We start from the raw sequence: 19,847 nt of genomic DNA, 5'->3' as shown, positions 1-19,847 counted from the left end.
CCGCCACCCGCCGCCTCCCCGGCGCTTCGGCCACCCAGCCCCCGCCGGGGGGCGAGGGATGCCGGGGGGCTGCGGTGGGCAAGCTGGCCGTGCCCCCGAGGGGAGCACCCTGCGCCCCACTGCTCGCACACGCCACAGGCCCCAGGCCCCCCTTACGCCCCCCCAGCGCCATGAGTACTTACTGCCTTGTGAGGCTCCTTCACCTGAGGCAGCTTCAGTGTCTGCAAAGAGAAAGAGCTGCACTTAGATCCGACGGCCGACTCTGCCCCGTGTCCGCTGCGCTTGGCTGTCCCCGGCGCCTCGCTCCCTCGCTCTCCTCCATCCGCAGCTCTTCTCCACCATGGCACCCCACCATCGCCTCCCCGCAGCACCTCGGCGGGATGGCAGCTGCCCGGAGCGGGCTGCGAAAGGCCTGAGGCCCTTGATGGCGGTGGGGCCCAACACGGCACCTCCGAGGCTTGAAGAGCCTCCACAAGCGGGGCTGGTTCCCCAAGCTGTCACAGGGGCCTGGCTCCCAAACAGGCCGGCTGGAAGGGCCGGCCCTGCCCCTGCACACCGGGAGCCCGAGCTGAGGAGCTGCAGGGACCCCCGAGGGCTTCGGAGAGGCACGGGGGGCATGGGTCGGCCCACCAGCGGGGCTGGGAGCAGCCGTCTCCCCGCTGTCCCCCTGCAGCTCTGCCCGGGCCAAGCCCCGGCCTCCAGCCCTCTGGCCTCCAGCTGCCCCGTGTGCCCCCGGCTGCAGGGGCACAGGCTGGGCCGACACGTCCCAGCAGCTGCCACGCCAAGGAGTTCCATGATTTCTACGGAAGGCTGGTTGAAATCCCTCATGTGCTTCATTCTTTGGGCAAGTGCTGCCAAGCCAGGAATGCATGCAGCGAACAGCATGCCCGGCTCTGCCTCCCACGGGAGAGGGCACACACAGCCTGACCCGCTGCCGTGCCTCCCCCTCGTGCCTCCCCTCCACAGGGTGAGCAAAGCCTCTCCAAGAGATGGGTCATGAGAATCCCCCCTCCCCAGGGGTCTGCTCTATCCTGGTCTTCCTGAAGGCACACATGAAAAGATGGGAGAAAAAGCTCCCTCCGCTGTGACACGTGGGACCACAAGAAGCACACGGCAAAGATCACGTTCAAGCCCTAAATGACTGCAGTGGGCAAAGCTGCAAGCTGGAAAATAAAACCCAGTGTTACAAGTCAAGGATCATAAACGATTAGGATTTCCAAGCCGTTTTGAAGTGTTTCATATTCATCCTAAATTGCATACACTGTATGTCACATTATCTAATAACATAACTACGTTTCAAAATATTCCGTATGTCTCTTGGAATCATGCTTGCATTGCTCTGAAAACCACAGCTGCAGAATGTCACAGCGTTTCTGAATTTAAAATTTGCAACCTTAAGTAATGAACACTGTTTGCATTTAATTTCCTTATTTCTTAAAAATAATAAAAACAAATGATTGTGGGTTTGTGAATTTGTATATTTCTACTTGATTAACCTGCCTGATTAGATCACTTTTCTAGGCAACAATATTAATTTGGCACAACTTCATAAACTGAGGGGCCAGATCAGAAACCCTCAGTATCATATGCAAAAGCTCGACAGTCAAAGCCCTGTATTTTTCCACAGCTGCTACTTGTTTGAATTACCACCTATCACTCAAGGAAAAAGCTAGCTATGGCACAATGGAGTTCTGCAGAATGCTGTCCTGGTGTTCACAGACAACGGCATAAATAAACCATAAAAGATACGTACTATGCATGCACCAGGCCCTTTCTGTCATTTAAACAGCTTTTAAAAGTACTTTAGACAAAACTTAACAAGAATCAAGCAACACACAAGTGTTTAAGGAGCAGCCATTTTTCCAAACTGTGTTAAGAAATGTTGTTACTCTTAGTCGTAAGACAGACTAAAGTCTTTAGGAATTTAAAATAATTAAAAAAAAGCCACCTAAAAATCCCCTAACAGCCCACTCTAAATCACCTTTGGGCTGAGACCAAGTAATTACAGCTTTAAAACAAAAGACCAATTTCTGAGAAAGTTGCAAAAGTAAGTCAGAGTAGGGAGGTCGGCAGGAAGGCTGGGAAATAGGCAAGTTAACTCCTTGCCTTTCTCAAGTAACTTTCTGCATCTCCTATAAAAATCTGCTGCAGACTGGGAAATGTACACAGTAAAAAAAATGGGTGCTTGGGATGGAGCACAGAGGGCAAAGGACCCCCCCAGATCTTATGATTTTTTGGTAGCAGATAATCATACAAATGAAACCCAACTTTTTTCAGCTCAGAAACACCATCTCTCCTCAGGAATGGTTATTTTGTGATTAATTTTCAAGTTCTCACCTCAAAATTGTTTCATTCACAGCACTGCTCCGACTCAGACTCCAAAAATGTGCACTTTGGAAAAATGCATTTTTCCATATTCACAATTTGAACAAGTCATCTTCCTTTTCGTATTTTTGGAATCGAGCAGAACCCATTCTTGGAAAGTATTGATCAGAAACTTCAAAAGCTTTGAAATGTTTTTTAACAATTGGTTAAACTAGAAACTTCGCCTGAAGAAAACCCCTCTGCTCTAGTGCCTCCAGCATCTATTCCGATGATGGCAGCTCAGCCCCTTGGCTGGCACACCCCTGCGGGAAGGTAACAGAGAGCTGATCAGTTCAGAGGGAGGCGATGCAGCAACCAAATAATGTAAATAAATAATAAAGAAAAAAACAACTTGAGCAAAATCATCATTCAGCCCAGAAAAGTTTATCTGGAAACAGAGGACTTCCATCAATTATTAGGACAGAGGTGATATATCCTGCGAGGGTTAAACTTGAACCTTGCTATTTTCTTTCATTTGCTTTCTGAAGAATTCTCCTTTGGGTAAAATTCTCCCTTGCTTGGCCTCAGCCCAGAGGTTTTTAAATTTACCGTTTGAAAGTCTAATACAGTAATTTCAGCCATTTTTTTTGAGTTATCTAAAAGTGAAATAATTTTCCTGATGCATCAGCATGCAGATGTTTTGCTGCTCATGTTGCTCAAATACGACCCATCGTACAAAACAAAACTTTCTAGCTGACTAACTCCTGAAGGCAATCCAAACCTTTTAATGACTTGAAAAACCCCACACAGCTAAACAAAAAGCACTGTAAGCAAAACATTTTTAAGGCCTGGGTTGCATGTAGGCGAAGCGGTAACGTTTGTCAGCGCCGATCACTGGGACAGAGCCTTCCATCGCCACCAGGAATGTGCAGCCTTTCTGCTCCAGCTGAACTCCAGCAGCTCTGCAGGAGGAAGGAGCCACGATCCTGCAGGGCTGCACAACAGCTCACAAAGGAGCCTTTCAGCTCAGCAACATAACTTTTTTTGTTGGGTTTCTTTTTTATTTTATTTGTGCTTTTCAGGGAGGCGAAGGGGAAGGAACGCAACCTTTTCATTTCTTCCTTGATAAAACGTAGTGAGTAAATTTCTTACCTACGTTGCTGACTCTTTGCAGAACCCTTTATGTGGGGTTTTCCGTGCCTGCCTCTTGGCTTTCAGAGCAAAACAGAGAGGGAGCTTGCCCCTGTGAGCCAGCACGTCTTGAACGAGACCTGCCTCAACCCTTCACTCTTGCAAATTTCCAGATCAACCGCTCCTTGAAATTCTCCAGCCAATGCTGAGCACCACAGGGAAAGCTCAAGAAACTAAGAAAATGCCCTGTTTTCCAGTAAAAAACCACCCATTCCTGAAGGCACACAAGGAAAGAACACAGGTCACTTCCAACACAGCTTCTCTACCATGGAGATCTAGAGAGGAGGCAGGTGCAGTTATAAAAAGAACCATCTAGGAAATTTCTCCCAGAAATGATCATTATAAAGAAAAACATGACATCATCAGTGCAAGAATCTTAATACGGAACTGAACACCTCAAAGGGTAAGAAGAAAAATTTAAGTTTTGCACAGGGCAAACCAAGCCGCTGACAAGTAAGGACCGGCTGCAAGAGTGGAGAGGGTGACTGACCTCCTACCCCCGCTGGCCTCAAGCCACAAGCCCCAGGCTCCCCCACTACAGCTCTAAACTGGCCACCAAGATGTACAAAAACCAGCTTAGAAATAACCCAGTTCAAAGCAAGGACAGCTCGAGTCCTCCAAACCTCCCACCCTGGGGACTGAGACAGCGTCACTGAATGTAACAGTGGGGCTGGCTGGACACATGGGTTTCTTCAGTTGTTCTGCCCCAAAGGTCCAGACCAGATCAACACAATTACTATCTGCCCTGCCGTGGGCAGAACCTGCTGCATCACCAGCTCTGTCGATCCACAGGACCAACCCATCAGCTAGCCAAGGACCATGAGTGACACAGGAACTGCACAGGAATGCAAAAACCAGGGCTGTTCAAAGGGAAGGAGCACATCCTCCAGCAGATCACAAATAGCAGGTGTTTCTGCTCAAATGCCCCAAAAGCCCTGGAAGAAACACCTGAAGAGAACAAAAAGGGGCCCGAGTTTGCTCTAGCTACTGACGCTCTGAGCTCTAGCTCTACTCTGACACTGAGCTGTTGAGTTTACCCAGGATCAGCCAGACCTTCAGAGAAAGGCAGATGCAATGTGACTGATGGGTGGCCCAGAGCTTGGTGACACCACGGCTGATGCTCAGGCAAAGAGGGAATGCCAGGTCCTGCCACTGACATATGGCTCCTTCCTCACCCAGCCAAAAAGGAATGGCTTAAAAGATTCAGGATCTGAGTTTCTGGCAGCTGATAATTGTGCGTAATACGCCAAGGGAGCTCAATTTTCAGTACTTTGAGGACAAGCAGACCTAGGAGAGCTGGCCTGCCAGTGCCTTGGGGTTTTATCTGATACACGGACTGAAGATACACAGGGAGAACACACAAGTCCAGGATCACATCCTCGGTGTACGTGTAACCACCGAGTTATCTCACATTTCTTATGACAGTGCAGTACCAGCCACTCCTCTATGAAACCTCAGATACACGTGGCAATAAAAGCATCTTTCACAAAAATGTCTTTCAGTCCTAAGTGCTATTTCCAGCGTTGTTACTGGTACGGTTCCACGTACAGCTCTCACTGGACAACAGCACACAGGGCTTTCCCTCCATATAATCCTTTCTTCTTTTTTCCTGACTGTACATGACATGCACATTCAATGGCACGTTATTTCTCTGCAGAGAGGTACACCTCCCGACTGCTTTAACCCCCAGCTCAGGTTCTGTTTCTGAGGGAATCGCGTTTAGAGCTGCATCAAGTTTTCAGTTTGATTTCTTGCTGAAGAGTGTACATGAATAAATATGTCACTTTGATTTTTACTGTCTTAAGGTAATTCAAATGCACTTTAAATATTACTACTACATGCACCTATTTACAGCAACATAAAACATTCTCTGTTTCATGTAGACAAACTGTTCTTCTCTACCACTGATGTGAAAATTACTTAAAAATTTCCACATTCAAAATTTTGAAATTTCCATCTTCTACAGCTACACTAAAAAGGCTTTGGAAGCAAAAGTCATGAGTTCATGACAAAACTACGGATATCAACTGTGCAGGAGTAAGTTGATGCATCCAGACCATTTAATATATAGCTTCAATCCATGATCAAAATGTAAGTAAATGTATAAATGTATAAATACAAATCAACTGGATCACACACAAGGACGTGTCCTCATACTAATATAGCTCTTAAAATTCCAGCTGAATTAAGGATCCCATAGTGCTTGGGGATGAAAAGTAAAATAAAAGCAATCTTTGTCCCAAACCTAAATACTGCAATTATTATTGCAAAATTATTGCAACGCTGTGATGCAACAGTAAAGCATTCTGCATGTCAGCAAATAACTGCCGCTGACTATTATTTTAGGGATATTTTTTTTTCTTAAACTGGAGGGTGAAACTACTTTGTAATTATATTTAAAGAAATTTTAGGAACTTTGTTGACATTTAGAAAGGAACACCAGCATTGAAAAACAATTCTGCATGTATCTAAGGATACAGAAGAAGCTCTGTGATGTTAAACAGCACACGGGAAATATGCAACTTTGCAATTAAACGATGTATTATGAGACTGTGAAAAACTCTGACGAGTTAAGGACGCACTTGTTCACTTTTTAGCTCTGCATTTGCTGAATTCTGAGAGTTGACACATTTAAAATTTAATATTGTATTAGCCTTCATTATTCCCGGATTTTCAATCTTTTCCCTGGGAGCTTCCTTTACGTTCCTTTAGACATTCCAGCCAATCGTTCCATGGACGACCATGCACGCAGATACTGCTGGTTGCAACTGAGGAGCTAAAGCTGAGGCTCCGACAAGCCCAACACACAGACTTCAGCGCTCAGCTCAGGTGAAAGAAAATAAAACCACTCAAAGGCTCATCAGCTAGTTTCAAGTCCCTGTTGTTCTGTTATTTCAGATATGTATTTCTCCAAATAATACAAGCTATGCTAAGTACAGAACACGGTTTCTCCAATTAAGCAACATCACACCAGCCACTCTTACAGAAAATTCAAATGAAGTCACCCCTCAGCACAAGATATGTCACACAAGCTATACATTTAGGAAGTGACCTCAGTTGACAGCAAGGGTAGAGGGGTGAGTTCAAGCATCATTTCGATTTTAACATAAAAATACAGCAGTCTAGCAATGCCAGTGTCTGACTTTATATGCTCCCATCCTGACTTAATGGGGATGGACTAAAACACCCAGCTGGGCAGGAGGTAGAGCACCTCGGGGAGATGCCTACCCCTGTGGTGCTGGCATGGGGTATCTGCCGGGAGAAATGGTTTGATTTGCAGCTCTCCCAAGACACAGCGATGCCCCCAGACAGCCCTGTGCAGTAAATACTGCACTGAACGCAAGAGCTGCTCCTGACCTCAGAAGAAATATTGCTGGAGAAGAGCCACAAAGCTCAGGCAGCCCCAAAGTTTACCCTACGAATGGGCCGATCGAAAGAAGCATTACCGATGAAGAGAAAAGCAGCAGAGACTCTTCAAGACCTTCCTGAAAACAGTCCCTGAACCTGAATGTTACCCCAGGATTCCCCAAGATTTGAGCAGGAGTGAGATACCTCTGTGTGCTCGCACATGGGTCTGGAAACAGTTGTAATACTTGTATTTCTTCCCACATATTCCACATTCGTAAGACCCTGAAAAACAAGACAGAAAAGTATACGTCACCATCTTAGATCAGGAAAAACAGCCTTGCCACATACTTATCCATAAACTGGGGACAAAAGAATGCAGTTTGCAGCAAAGTAATTTTTGGAAGGTTCATGGAGATAAATGCAGGAAATCACTATCCCAGACTCAATTCTTTTTTCAGCCTTATTTAAGATTCCTTGGCATATTACCCTGAACTTACGTTTTCAGTATATCTTTTTAACTTTGCTAACATGAAAGGGCCACTCTCAAAATAGCCTGACTTATAATTGTATAATAACGACTAATATTTCCTATGGACAGAAATAACCTTGAATTACTTTTCAGTAAGTTCTTAGTATATGGGAAAAAAAGCTTTTTCAACCGAAAAAAGAAGGCAATCTGTTATCTTGAGGCAAGGAGTTTTCAAAATTTCTCAAGAAATGCACAATGTACAAATTTCTCAAGAAACCCACAGAGATTTGGTAAATATCCACCCAGAGGAAACCAAATAGATACAAATAGAACTTTTGACCTTTTTAAGGAAAAGCACATGACCACAGTAGTCTCTCTTCTCAATTTGTGTCTCTAATTCCAGAAAACACACATCTGCAAACAGTCATTTGAAATGAAACCAGAGAAACAAGAGCTGGGAGAATCATTTGTAATGATGAAATTATGCAATGAATTTAGCCTCTTATGTTTATTGGAGAAGCAGACAGAAATTTCCTTAGATTTGTTACTTAAGTTGATTCAACCTTTTTTCCCCCACTCCAACTTGGTGAACAGGCTATGAACTCACCTTTCAAGCTCTCACTTGTAAAATGCATTGCAGTTCTTAGCTGTTCACCAGCAGCTAAATAACTGCAGTCCTATCTGTGCTCTTCGGTAGGGTGAGAGCAGCACTTACTGGAAGGGGAAGTGGGAGAAAGAAGGGCTGGATATTACTCTGTGTGAACACAGCATTTCACTTCTATTAACGCTTCCTCACGCAACCTTGAAACAATCTCTTCCTGACCATGCAAAGCAGCAGAACTCAGGGATAAGCCACAAACAAGAACACAACATTCATATGCACATCCAAATACATATTCCAAAACATCATTTTACAGTGATACTCACCCAGCGCTACTCCAAGTGTGCTCTTTCCGGGAACAAAACCAACCAATTTTTTGAACACAACATACCCAGGTTATTTTTTTCCCTTTCCCATGCCCTATTGCTTACAGCTTGGGAAGAAAACAGCTCTCCTTCCAGCGCATAACAGTGCTGAATTCCCTGTCTGTCACTGTTAGCATCACTTGGGACTGCCTTTTGAGCTTGGGATGCTACTTTGTCATTGATGCTGAAAGAGGCAATTCGCTACAGTCCAAAACACAGGAGTACACATCTGAAAAAATACTCTAAAATACTGATATTGTAGTCAGTTGACTATGTCTGATCTGCTCCACAGACTTTTAATTATCATAGCTAGTTGTATTTTATATATATATATATACACATACATGGGACAGTCATCAGCCGTGGTCACTCCACATAGGCTTTGCTAAGTAAAATCCTGGATATCAGCAAGTCAGCATCATCTGCCAGCCCTCATTTTCCATGCTCAAGGACTAATTATATTCATCACCAACTGCCAAAATTCTTTCCTGAAAACTATTCCAGCTGGAGCACCAAAAGCAGCACCACCAGAAGATGAGCGCACTCACCATCCCACCAGTGAGCACCCTACCAACCAGTAACCCTGTGCAACAGCTGCAGTTCAGCCGTACCAACAGCAAAACGCGACTGATGCCCACTCATCCCCCGAAACAGTGCTGTGCACACATGGAGCACAGGGAAAAACATAAAAAACGTGAGCAGATCTAGGTTGAATTTTCTTCCCCATTTTTCTTACAGTTCCTCCTTCCTCTGGAGACAGTCTATGGCACAAGCGGCACATAAATGCATTTGGTTGTGCAGAAATTCTGCAAGAAGAGTATAACCTGTACAATTAACAGTGTAACGCCTTCCCTCTTCCAATACAAAACGGAACTGGTGCTGCAGCCCTCAGGCAAGGGGCTGTGCCTGGAAAGCAAGGGCAGGAGCTGAAGGCAGGAAAGTGATTGTCACATCCCACGGCCAGTGCTTTCGTGTGGATGTCCTGAAGCACGGGATATCTGCCAGGAGAAACTGATGTCCTGAAGCCCCCAAGTCTCAAGTGCAACCTGGGAAAGCCTGGAGTCAGCTTCTTCGATGATGGTACCTCTACCCACCTCCTACACACAGACGGTAGAGCACTGCCCCAGGAGGACCGTGAGTTTGTGGAGGGTGTAAGGGGGGCGCATTATAGATCTAAAGTCCTGCACGCACCGAGGGACAACTCAACAGCCACAACTGTGTACTCAGTACACCACAATTTGGGGGGGGCAATGGCACAGATCCTCATATTACAGAAAGGAGGGATGACTTGCCACAATAAATGTGTTATTAGAGTGGAAGAAAGATGAAGTGGAAAATAAAAAAGACATCGCTATGCGTTAAGACCTTACAAAGAACGTGCCTGTGTTGCCTCGAACACTGCCACTGTGGTCGTGGTTTATCTTGGGATTTTGTCCACATCTGGATGTGTCATGCAGGTTAAAGCTGTTTGTAGCAGGAGGGGAGATGGGGAAGCTTTTTGGTTAGTTGGTGCATTCAGTTTTGCCAGGCTTTTCCTGAGCCTCATAGCTGGAATTTGGGCAAGACACCCATTGCATCCAGAGCTTTCCCTTGCTCCCTGATCCCTGGTTAGACTTCCACACCCTTCCATCACATACCGGACGTGTATCTCAATGCATGGTCAAAAATCCAGGTCCCTGAATATCGATTTCGTGTATATCCAACGGGAGAGCCACGTTCCACTGCTTTTCCATCTAAATTGTGCAAAAAGAAATCAGAGAAAAGCCCTTAAAGTGGATGCATTTCCAAAGAATAATGATGGCTGAAGCCTATTAAAAATTTCTAAGACCCATCTGTCCCTGTGGCTTGCTAACAAGATGTCAGAGGTCACACAGTTTCTTAAGGCTTCTGCAGCACTATTTTACTTGGTATAACTAGGGAGAATCCAAAGTGATCTTGAATTACATGTGCTGCTCAGCAACGTCGCAACAGCAGCATCACGGCAAGAATCAAGCATGTGCATGTAAGACTGACAGTCTCAAAGCAGAAGGATTCACTCTTCACTTTGTCTCAGAAACATTTCTGATTTAATGCATTACTTGAAAAATCCTCTGCAAAATGTTTCCTGTAAAGCACGGGCCAGACTGAGAGCTTAAATAGTCTTGTATAAAACTCCTCCTGATCGACTCACAGATAACTCAGTCCTCCAAAACACATATACTGACCTGACAGAATTCCAAACATTAGAAAATGATTCACATCAGCCAAATAGTCTCTCCTCTTTTCTCTTGATTTACAACACAAGTGCCACTCTCTCTTCCTCTCTTTCCTAGAACTTCTCTGCCTTCCTGCCCCCACACCCCTGCCCTGCGAAACGCTGATGTGGTGGAGCTCTTCAAATGCCCCTGGCCCAAGGCCAGCACATGAAACTAGTAAGAAAAAAAAGAAGAAACAAAGAGGAAATATTGCATCTCTAAGCTGTGCAGGGCAAGAAACGCACCACCTGTGAGGCAGGGAGACCCAGCGGTACCGCGGGGAGTACAGGTTGGTGGATGGGGGGGAGAGCCGGATCCGCAGCGGCAGTACCGGTCTGTTGCTGACTGGACCCAGGCTTAGAGCCAACCTCTCCGTTGGCTTTCTTTGCCTGGGATGCTCGAGAGGGTACCCCACGGGGCTTGCAAGACTTCTGTGGAAAAGCAGATGAAAGGGAAATGGTCCAAACCCACAAACACCAGCACCCGCTCTTCAGCTGGGGGACTGCAGCCACTGTCACCACCCATCCCGCCTCACTGCATCCTCTTCCAGCTACCGCAGCGTTTGGGCTGCTCCAAACAGATGGAAACAGAGCGTGGAGTAGTCCAAAGTGCAAGGAGAGAAACATGAACATGCAACCAAACAGGAGGCCTAATTTGATGAAAACACTACAAGTGAATAGCAGCAACTCAGCTGGGAAACCCTGCTATAAATTGCTGCAAGTAACAACTAAAAATATAAATATAGCACGCTCCTGCAGGAGATGTGTGACTCAGAAAAGAGACATAAATCTTCTAATGCGTATTTCAGCCAACTCCCGAAGCTGAGCCCCCTGGAAAGCTGTCTGTCACTTGGAGCCATGTATGCCCTGAAGCCTTCAGCAAGCACTGTGGCCCTGGCTCAAGGCAACACATCCCCCATTTAACTGACCACCACCTGCGCCCTATGAAACGAGACAATCTCACAGTCTGCATTTCCACACGAAGGAGAAGAATTCTACTCCGGATTCACCATTTCAACCTGCACCATGAATTATTATAACCATTTTCAACACCTCTGATCTCAGCTTCCTTGAAGAAGGCAAATAAAATCCTACCAAAGCCTCGCCTTTCTGCACGGCCAAGGTGATTAAGAGACAGGGCTACCAGATCACATCACGAGAAAGCTTTCAGGAAGGAAAAACTCCAGGAGGTACCGGTGAGCAGCAGCATAGAGCACAACACCTTTGCTCCAGAGGGAGGAGGCATCAGCATCCTCAGCTGTTCGTAATCTTTGGCTGTTCCAGAGCAGCAGCCGAAATCGCCAGCGAAGCAGCAGGCACAGGATGGTTCTTGTTTAAGTTACACAGATGTCTGCAGTGATGGAAACAGTGCCTGTCCGTGGTTTCTGCAGGGGGGACGGAGGGGACCAGAAGAATTGACTGGCAGCCAGTTCAAGAAACCACAAGGAACTGATATCTGGGCACCACGGTCGGTCCACACAGAGTACAGTATTTGGTTGACAAACAGAACAGTTATTCAGAGGCATCTCCCCAACAAACGCGAGTTATGTGAATGGGGATAAATGGGGGCGCTTAGAGGGCTCTTTTCACAAAGGAATCGGCCACCAACTGCCAATCACCTCAGGACCAAGTTGCCTTTAAAGAAACCCAGCGCACATCTATAAAATAACAAATACGATGCACATTTCATTGGAAAAGGCCCTTCCAGATAGAAGCTCTCCAGTTTACTTTTGACTGCTTTCAGCCACCGCTTGCTACCTAGTAAATAACTCTGTCCCTCTCCCCACAGCGCCTGTATGTTGAACCATGTCCTCCCTCACCCCTGCCTGTCCCCAGCGCTCTCCATAGGTACAACCTGTTGGTACCTGCTAACAATCCAGGTCAGCCACCAGCAAAAGCCCACTCCCCACTTTGCACAACAACGCGGTCAGCTTTAGCTAGAAACCACTGTTTTCAAGGGAGCTCACCCACACAGCAGCTGCTGCTCCCAGCCAGAAGCCCTGGGGAGAAGGGGGCCTTACATGGCAGACATCCAATCTGCAGATGCTTACATCAAGGGCGGGTGACCATGGCTGAAGAAGCTCCTACTGCTTCCCATCAGTGGTCAAATCTCCACCTTTCCCTCCCAGGGCATCAGGTACATCTCTGCATATTAGGGTTGCCCACGATCGACCTCTCAAGAAGCGTAGGGGCACAAAAACTCTGAATATACACAGAGTATTTCCTCTAAATTCTAAGATCTTTAAAGTCAGAAACAGTTACAGACTTCTTCGCCTTCCCCTAGATGTTCTGAGCCTGCAGAAACAGCAGTGACCTCCCACCCTGCTGTTCTTAGTGACTGTCCTACTGGGGAAAGAACAGGAAGGACAATGATGCTCTCACCAGCTCATGACACCTCCAGGGTTGCCTTCCAACAGCACGGACAATGATCAAGCAAAAACCAGGAGAAAATCTAACACCAATACCTCTTTTCTCTCTCCCTGCAAGACAAACCAACCCCAACAGCAACACTGGGCAGCTCAAATTAGCTTTCTCCTGGGTTCCTTGAAGGAAACACGGTCCAGCTCTTCTTTCTTCTTTTTATCAGCATCTGCCTTTGGCTCTCAGAGTCACTGGCGGGGACCTGCTCCATGTCGGAGCCAACAGAAGAGTCCCTTTAGCCCCCGGAGCAGGAGAAGGCAGTCTGATGCTCACAGAAAAAAAAAAAAAAAAAAAAAAAAAGCTTCATCTCCTCACCACGTGAGTTGGGGTGGGGATAGGAAGTACTGTTTTGGAAGTGGCACACCACAGCCAGCCAAAAGTCAAAATTATGCCCACAATGGTACCAGCGATCAGAAAAACAAACAAACAGCAACCTGTAAAACCTATTTTTGAGCTAATCTAATTATTTACAGAAAGCATCCACTTTCCTCAAAGCAACTTACCTCAAAACATCTCCACCGTTTCTCAGGCTTTCCTCCTGATTGCCTCATCTACACCCAACGTACCTACCACCAGCTCTGGGGTCACCATGAATTGTGCACCTGACTGATGGGCAACTCATTCAACACATCAAACAAAGATAACGAGCTTTTTCTGACAGTTACCCTCATCTTGGTTGAGTCTTTAGGGGTGACCAGATGCAAACGGATAGCAAAAGTCAAAGAAAGTCAATAATCCCTAAGACTGCTGTGCACCTTGGCTCTGGTCCCTCCAGCAGAGCCGAGCTTCCAGGAACAGCTCTCCAGAGCCTCCTTCCTCTCCCCACACCACAGACTAAGGGAACTGACTGATGTGGGGTGTTATCCCACAGCTTACCGAGTGTCTGCTGGTTGCGGACCCCACCTATGACCACGCAGATCTCCGCCGGCACATCTCCCGGCCCATCTTTTATGTTCTTCTTGGAATCTTTGGTGTCATCCTGCCAGATCACCTCTTCGATATAGTCATCTGGTACTTCTGTTTTCACTTTCACCTCAGTCATCATTCCAGCCTCTTCACTGGGTGAGGACTGAGATGTCACCGAGTCGGAGCCCTCCGCCTTTGGGCTGCGCGGGCTCCTCTTCACACACTCCCTGAATGGGGGCAAAAGAGGAGAAAACATGAATCTTCATTGTCAAGCGCTCGCATTCTCATCACTAGGACCTAATTAAAGGTACTTTTGCTTAATGCAGTTTATTTAAAATAAGTATGGGTAGGCACGTGCCTCTGTCATATATGACAAGTAATTAAAATTTAACCAGACAAAAGTAATAAAGCCATTTGCTAGTACTGAAAATAACCTTCATCGTCACAAATAAACAGACTGGATCACTCAACACGAGCACAAAATTTCCCCTGGTTCCTAGCAGGCCAGGAGCGTAACTCCAGCAGTCCTGACAACAAGTATTATGCCAAGACTAGTCCATACATTCAAAGGAAAAGCCATACACTCCTGGCATTTTTAATTTGGAGCTATCTCCACCCTTCTGTACTCCTCCACGTGTTAATCTACCATCACATCCTCTATTATAACCCTCCAAGGCAATCTAACATCCCATGGTACTAGTATGGCCTTATTCAACATATATGGTGATGATGGAAAGGGACCATCTGTAGTATAATGGTATTTAGGGAGACTAATACATTATGGACAGATACAAGTATCAAAGATGACAAAGAAAGCACGATGGATGGGGAAAGGCAGAGGGAAGAAAGGAAACGTTCAGTGTTATTTAGAAACTGATCAAGGAAACAGTAAGTATTTCCATCTTGTAAAGAGAAAGCTGGAAATTCATGGGAGAAATCCATCTAAATTAATAATTATTCAAAACCTCTTAAGAAAAGGAAGGGAACTAGACACCTCAAAGCTGTAAACCAACATCAACACGTGCTATGGTGGCAAAAGGCAGAGTTTGAGCACAACAGATGAGGACCAGGTAATAAGCCACTGTAGCTCCTTTTCCAAACACATCATCCCACCACTCCTTAGGGGCTCCCTGTTTTTAATACTGGTTATTAAGAAATTCCAACATGCAATGCAAAGATAAAATAATTGCTGGTTCAGTCTGTGCAGGAATCAGAAGAACTAAATACATAATAGCTTAAGATGACCCAGAAACAGACATTTTAGAGATTATGACATATTTAGACTCATGTAAATACCGGGAACAGCTAAAGTGTTTGAAAACATTTTAAGCAGAAGCAATAGGCAAAATAAAGTGAAAACCAGGCTGAACTTACGGATAAGCATCATTAGACCATGCAATAGCTAAAGTGAAGAAAATCCCATTGCTTGGAACATCACACAAAGTCAGAACAAAGCACGACTTAAAATGTTAGAAAACTAACACATGCAATGGTTTCTGATACTGGTCATGGAGCTGGTAAAGAAATCAAAATGCAACTGCAGGCAAAAGTGCCCAGTGGGTAATCCTGGGAGGATGGAGATGAGAGGAGCAGACAAACGAAGAGAACAATCTTCTGCAGTAATTACTGCACAGCCTCCTACATGGACAAGTAGTTGCTATTTCAAAATGGGTCAGTCACATCGTATCACCAGATATTTTATTATTCATCCCTTCATTCTCATTATGGAATGAAACGTACAATTAATAGTCTCTAAACAGAGAAAATTAGCCTTGACCTGCCTCCCCACTCATTCCCATCCTCCTCACACATACTCCCCCCTGCCATGCTCCCAAAACTGTACAAGGCTTTTACAAGTAGGAAAGATGAATTAAGACAGAGAAAATGTGGTTGAAAAGTGAACAATCTTAACGGTAATATTATTGGATGTCCAAAAGATCCATCAATCTCACCCAATAGTGCTGTGGCTCAGCACCCATTCTAAAGCCAAGGGAAAGGCAGTAGCCAGGAGTGCAAGTACAGAACGTCAGCAATCAGGAAAAGGTGGGATTAATAGCAAATCAATCAAACCAAGGTGGTGTGGAATGCAAAACACTGATAAAGGCAGCAAAAGCAATGGGAGTATGGAGGTGGGGGGAACATCTCTCCCTTGGTGGGGACTGTGGAGCAGGATCAAAATCAAAGCAGTACAATTCCCACCGGTAGGCAGAAAGGTGAAAGCAGCCAGCAAAAGCCAGCTTTGAACCTGAAGTGAAGGCAAAATGCCCGTTATAGACAGTACAGCAACCTGTACTTGCCTGGACAAAACAGAAAAATCAATGCAGGAGCCAAGTGATGTGGAATTAAAAGCTAATATAACTATCAGTGAGGCTAAGGATATGGCTTTCTGAGGAGATTATAAGACTAAGAATACAAGAGACCTTCTGATGGCACTCAGCTTTGCATCACGTCACCTTCAGACATGAAGCAAATCTGCAGTACACGATGCAAAGGGCCACGTGCTACAAGGCAAAACGCTGTCCTCGCTGTGTACTGCTCCTGGGTGGACTTATTTCCACAGGGCTCCTGAAGTGGTTGATGTGGAATAGGTTTATTAATGCTCCGGAATTAAACTTTAACATCACAGTTGACAAAAAGTATGGGTGACCCATGAAGGGGTGGAGAGCAACGACTGTGAAAGGGACACCAGCACCAGTGGATCCATCACTTCATACGCTGGCTCTGCCCAAGAGGAGCAGTTGCATATAGTCAGACACATCCAGGAACGTGGATGCACCCACGGCGCTCAGCCATGATGCCAGCAGGCAGGTCACGCTGCAGCCACACAGAGCCACACTCTGACCCAAAGGACCAATGCAATTTTGGGATACACGTGCCTGAGATCAAACAAGGAGGTAATTTTTTCCCTGTATGAAGCTGTGGTGAAGCCATTCCCAGCGTGCTGAAGACAGATTGAGCACCTTCATTTTTAAAAGGTGATTAGAAAAGCTGGAGACTCAAAAAAAAAAAAAAAAGGGCTCGAACAAGAGGCAACGAAATGGTTCAGGACTGGGAAAAAGATGCTTTATGACTTTGCAAGACCAAACAACCTCAATCCGTTTCTCATGCCAAAAGGAAGACAGAGATGATTTGACTGCAGCCTATTATCGTCTTCATGGGGAGAAAATACTGTCTTTCCTTAATTTGGCAGGGAAAAGCAGAGTACGAGCTTATTGCTGGAAGCTGGAACCAGTTGAAATGAGGCATAAAATACTAGCACGGATGGTGGTCCACTGGAACATCCATGTTCCAAAGGATGTGCTCAGGGAGAACAAATCCCTCCAAGTCTTCAAACCCAGTGTATCCGTATCTGGCTGGCCCTGGGTTACAGAGCTCAGTACAGATGGGCACTGGCCTGACTGGTGGCCTGAAGCTGCAGGAATATATAAATTATTAGATCAGAGCAATGGACCCTCAAAAACTTTGCTCTTCACACACAATGACTTTCTGGATCCACCTCTGCCAAGAAAGTAACTTACCAGCTGGGCCGTCTGCTCCTGGGTGGCACCTAAACCTGCAAATATTAATTGACAGCAATACTATTCCTCTGATATTGCCCCATATGTTACAAGCCTGAGCAGGTACTTGCTGTACAGAAGGACACCAGCCCCACGTATTTTAGCAACTGTCTTCTGCATGACTTCATAGTACAGAAGCCCTGAAAGAAGCCTCTCAGGAAAAAAAAAACAAACAGCAAAACTATAAAAAACACAGCACACCTGGATTATTACAACAACCTTAGAACAATTTTATGACAGACGGAGACTTCTCTGTCTTTGGACGCTTTCTAGGAGAGAGGAAGGCAGCAGCCAGCAGGTATACCCAGGTCACAGAACGGGTACAGACGTACCCACCACGTGTGTCAGGGAGGGGAACCCACAACGCTCCCCATCGAGCCTCCCGGCATCGCACGCAAGGTCAGCCACCGCGGCAACCCAGCAGGGAGATCTGCACAGACCCGCGTCCCACTCACATCCCAGGGAAAGAGCTCCAAGGTGGGGAAAAGGGAAAAAATTACCAGGATCCAGCTTATTTTTTCAGATGATACATACCTATAAAAATACATCTATGTAAACCCGTGTGTTTGTATACCGACACACAGGTATACACACATGTATACATATGAGAAGGGCTGATACTTGCGTCTGAGGCGGCATCCCCTTGTCGCACCGGCTCGTGGCCTCCTGCCACGGCAGCCCCAGGACACATTCTCTGCTGACACCCTGAGGTGCCGGCATTTTATTGCATGAGCTAGATCTTGTTTCACAGCACCGAGGGCCCCAGTGTCTGGGCTGTGCAAGCCGAAATGCAAGAAGCACCATCCTGGAATGCAAGCTTTGCTGTTGACCTGCACCAGGCTGGAACCAGCCCCATGCCACCTGAGAGCAGTTTTAGGTACCTTCTTCATGGCCACTGCTGTTTCACCTAAGAAAGAGCTGTGTTCTGACATTGCTCTTATTATTTAGTATCTCACAGAGATTTTCTAGCCACTGGATTATGTTAAGCTTCAGCCGAACTTCAGCGGGAAACTCCCTCCAGCTCAATGTCCAGAGGAACACTATGGCTTTGCAGAATACCTTAAAATAAACATAATCAAAGAGCAACACAGTCCCAGCCCTCCCTCTCCTCTGGATGTGCTACACAGGGGACCATAACTCTCTGACTGCTTCACATGATGCACGAGGAGCATCACCAGTTCTGATAACAGCAGGTGAAGGCAACGGACCCCTTCCACCCTCCCTGCACATGGAGAACACCTTCTTCACCCTCCACCCTTACAGCCTCCAATGGACTGGTGGATGGACTACACAGGAGAACTTGTCTGAAGACCACAAAACCAGATCCTGACAGGCCATGGGATCGACTCTTATTGGCCTCTTGCTAGCAGTGACCGAGCAGTGCCCAACAGCACAACATCACGGGGATCATCACTCACACGGCCGCTGTCCAGCTCGTTCTGCTTGGACTGCAATCAAGCTCCCCAAGTGTGAAGATGGGTCCCCTTCCAGGCCAGGAGGTGCAAGGCTGACGGAGAGCTGCTGCTGCAGATGGCCCCAACGGAACAGCACTGAAACCCCTGGGAGCATGTCTGAGCCTTCAAAACGCTCACTCGGTGCCTCTGCTGGGGGCTGCAGAGCTTTGGAGTGAAGAAGGCGGTGGCAATGATGGAAGACAGCTCTCCCAGCAAGAACTAGCATCAGTTTCTTCTGGTCCCACGTGAAACCCACCGAGTGCTCCTGTGGCTAGCACAAAACTAGGATCCATCCAGGCTTCTTGTGTCTGAAGCTGTTACACAATTTGCTGAGGTGATGCTGTGCTGACCTAGGTATAACTCTCCCCAGGGTGCCAGGGGAAGGCAGGCTGAAGGAACAATCCTCATGGGAGACAGGAGGGTTTGAAGCATCCTGGTTTGGCTGGGAAACACTATGAGCATCATGAAGCAGAACGGGAAAGAAATTCCTGACACCGGAGAACTTCAGGCAGGGTGGAGAGGGGTACATGCACAGCCACAGCAGAACCAGGTTGCACTTGAAGACAGCACTGACCAGTCTCCATCAAGAATGGCATCAAACCAGGAGGGAACACCTGCTGACCCAAGAGAGGTGACCCAGTAAAAAGCATAATTTCTTTACCAGCTCTTTGGTCCTTGGATGTTGCCTCCTTTGCAAGCCCATGAGGCTGCAGTTGTTTGGTGTTGTACCAAATTTTGCCTCCCCTGCTTCCTAGCAGCACAGAGAGCCTCCAATTAAAGATGAGGATAAACCAGCAGCAAATCCAGAATGTATTTCTTCTCCAGAAATTCCCTGAGAGCCCCGGTTACAGAGAACACGCTGCCTGGTGGAGAGAAGAAATCAGGCCCCAGCACCATCGTATCCAGACCTGGTTCTGCCATTCCTCTCGCAGCACCGCCGGAGCTGATATACACAACTGCCAGAAAGGCGTCCAAAAGACGAGTAAGAACAGGAATGA

The 19,847-nt window shown here is 46.4% G+C and overlaps 1 protein-coding gene across 6 annotated transcripts in view; it reads right to left on the bottom strand.

Annotated features, from left to right (window-relative positions):
• Window positions 1-19,847, bottom strand: part of ZNF618 (zinc finger protein 618) — a 162,124-nt gene that overhangs the window by 64,926 nt on the left and 77,351 nt on the right. For 4 of the 6 annotated variants that reach the window (XM_040605585.1, XM_040605586.1, XM_040605587.1 and 1 more), the window contains exons 3-6: window positions 13,809-14,065; window positions 9,916-10,011; window positions 7,048-7,125; window positions 183-221 (exon numbers count right to left, since the gene is read on the bottom strand). In XM_040605585.1, the coding sequence (XP_040461519.1) occupies window positions 183-221; window positions 7,048-7,125; window positions 9,916-10,011; window positions 13,809-14,065 (470 nt within the window). The remainder of the gene's footprint in view (window positions 1-182; window positions 222-7,047; window positions 7,126-9,915; window positions 10,012-13,808; window positions 14,066-19,847) is intronic. The other 2 variants (XM_040605588.1, XM_040605590.1) reach the window with 1 other exon arrangement.

This window comes from Falco naumanni, chromosome 9 (assembly GCF_017639655.2).
Source record: "Falco naumanni isolate bFalNau1 chromosome 9, bFalNau1.pat, whole genome shotgun sequence".
NCBI lineage: Eukaryota > Metazoa > Chordata > Aves > Falconiformes > Falconidae > Falco > Falco naumanni.
This window is presented reverse-complemented; position numbering and strand designations above follow the sequence as displayed.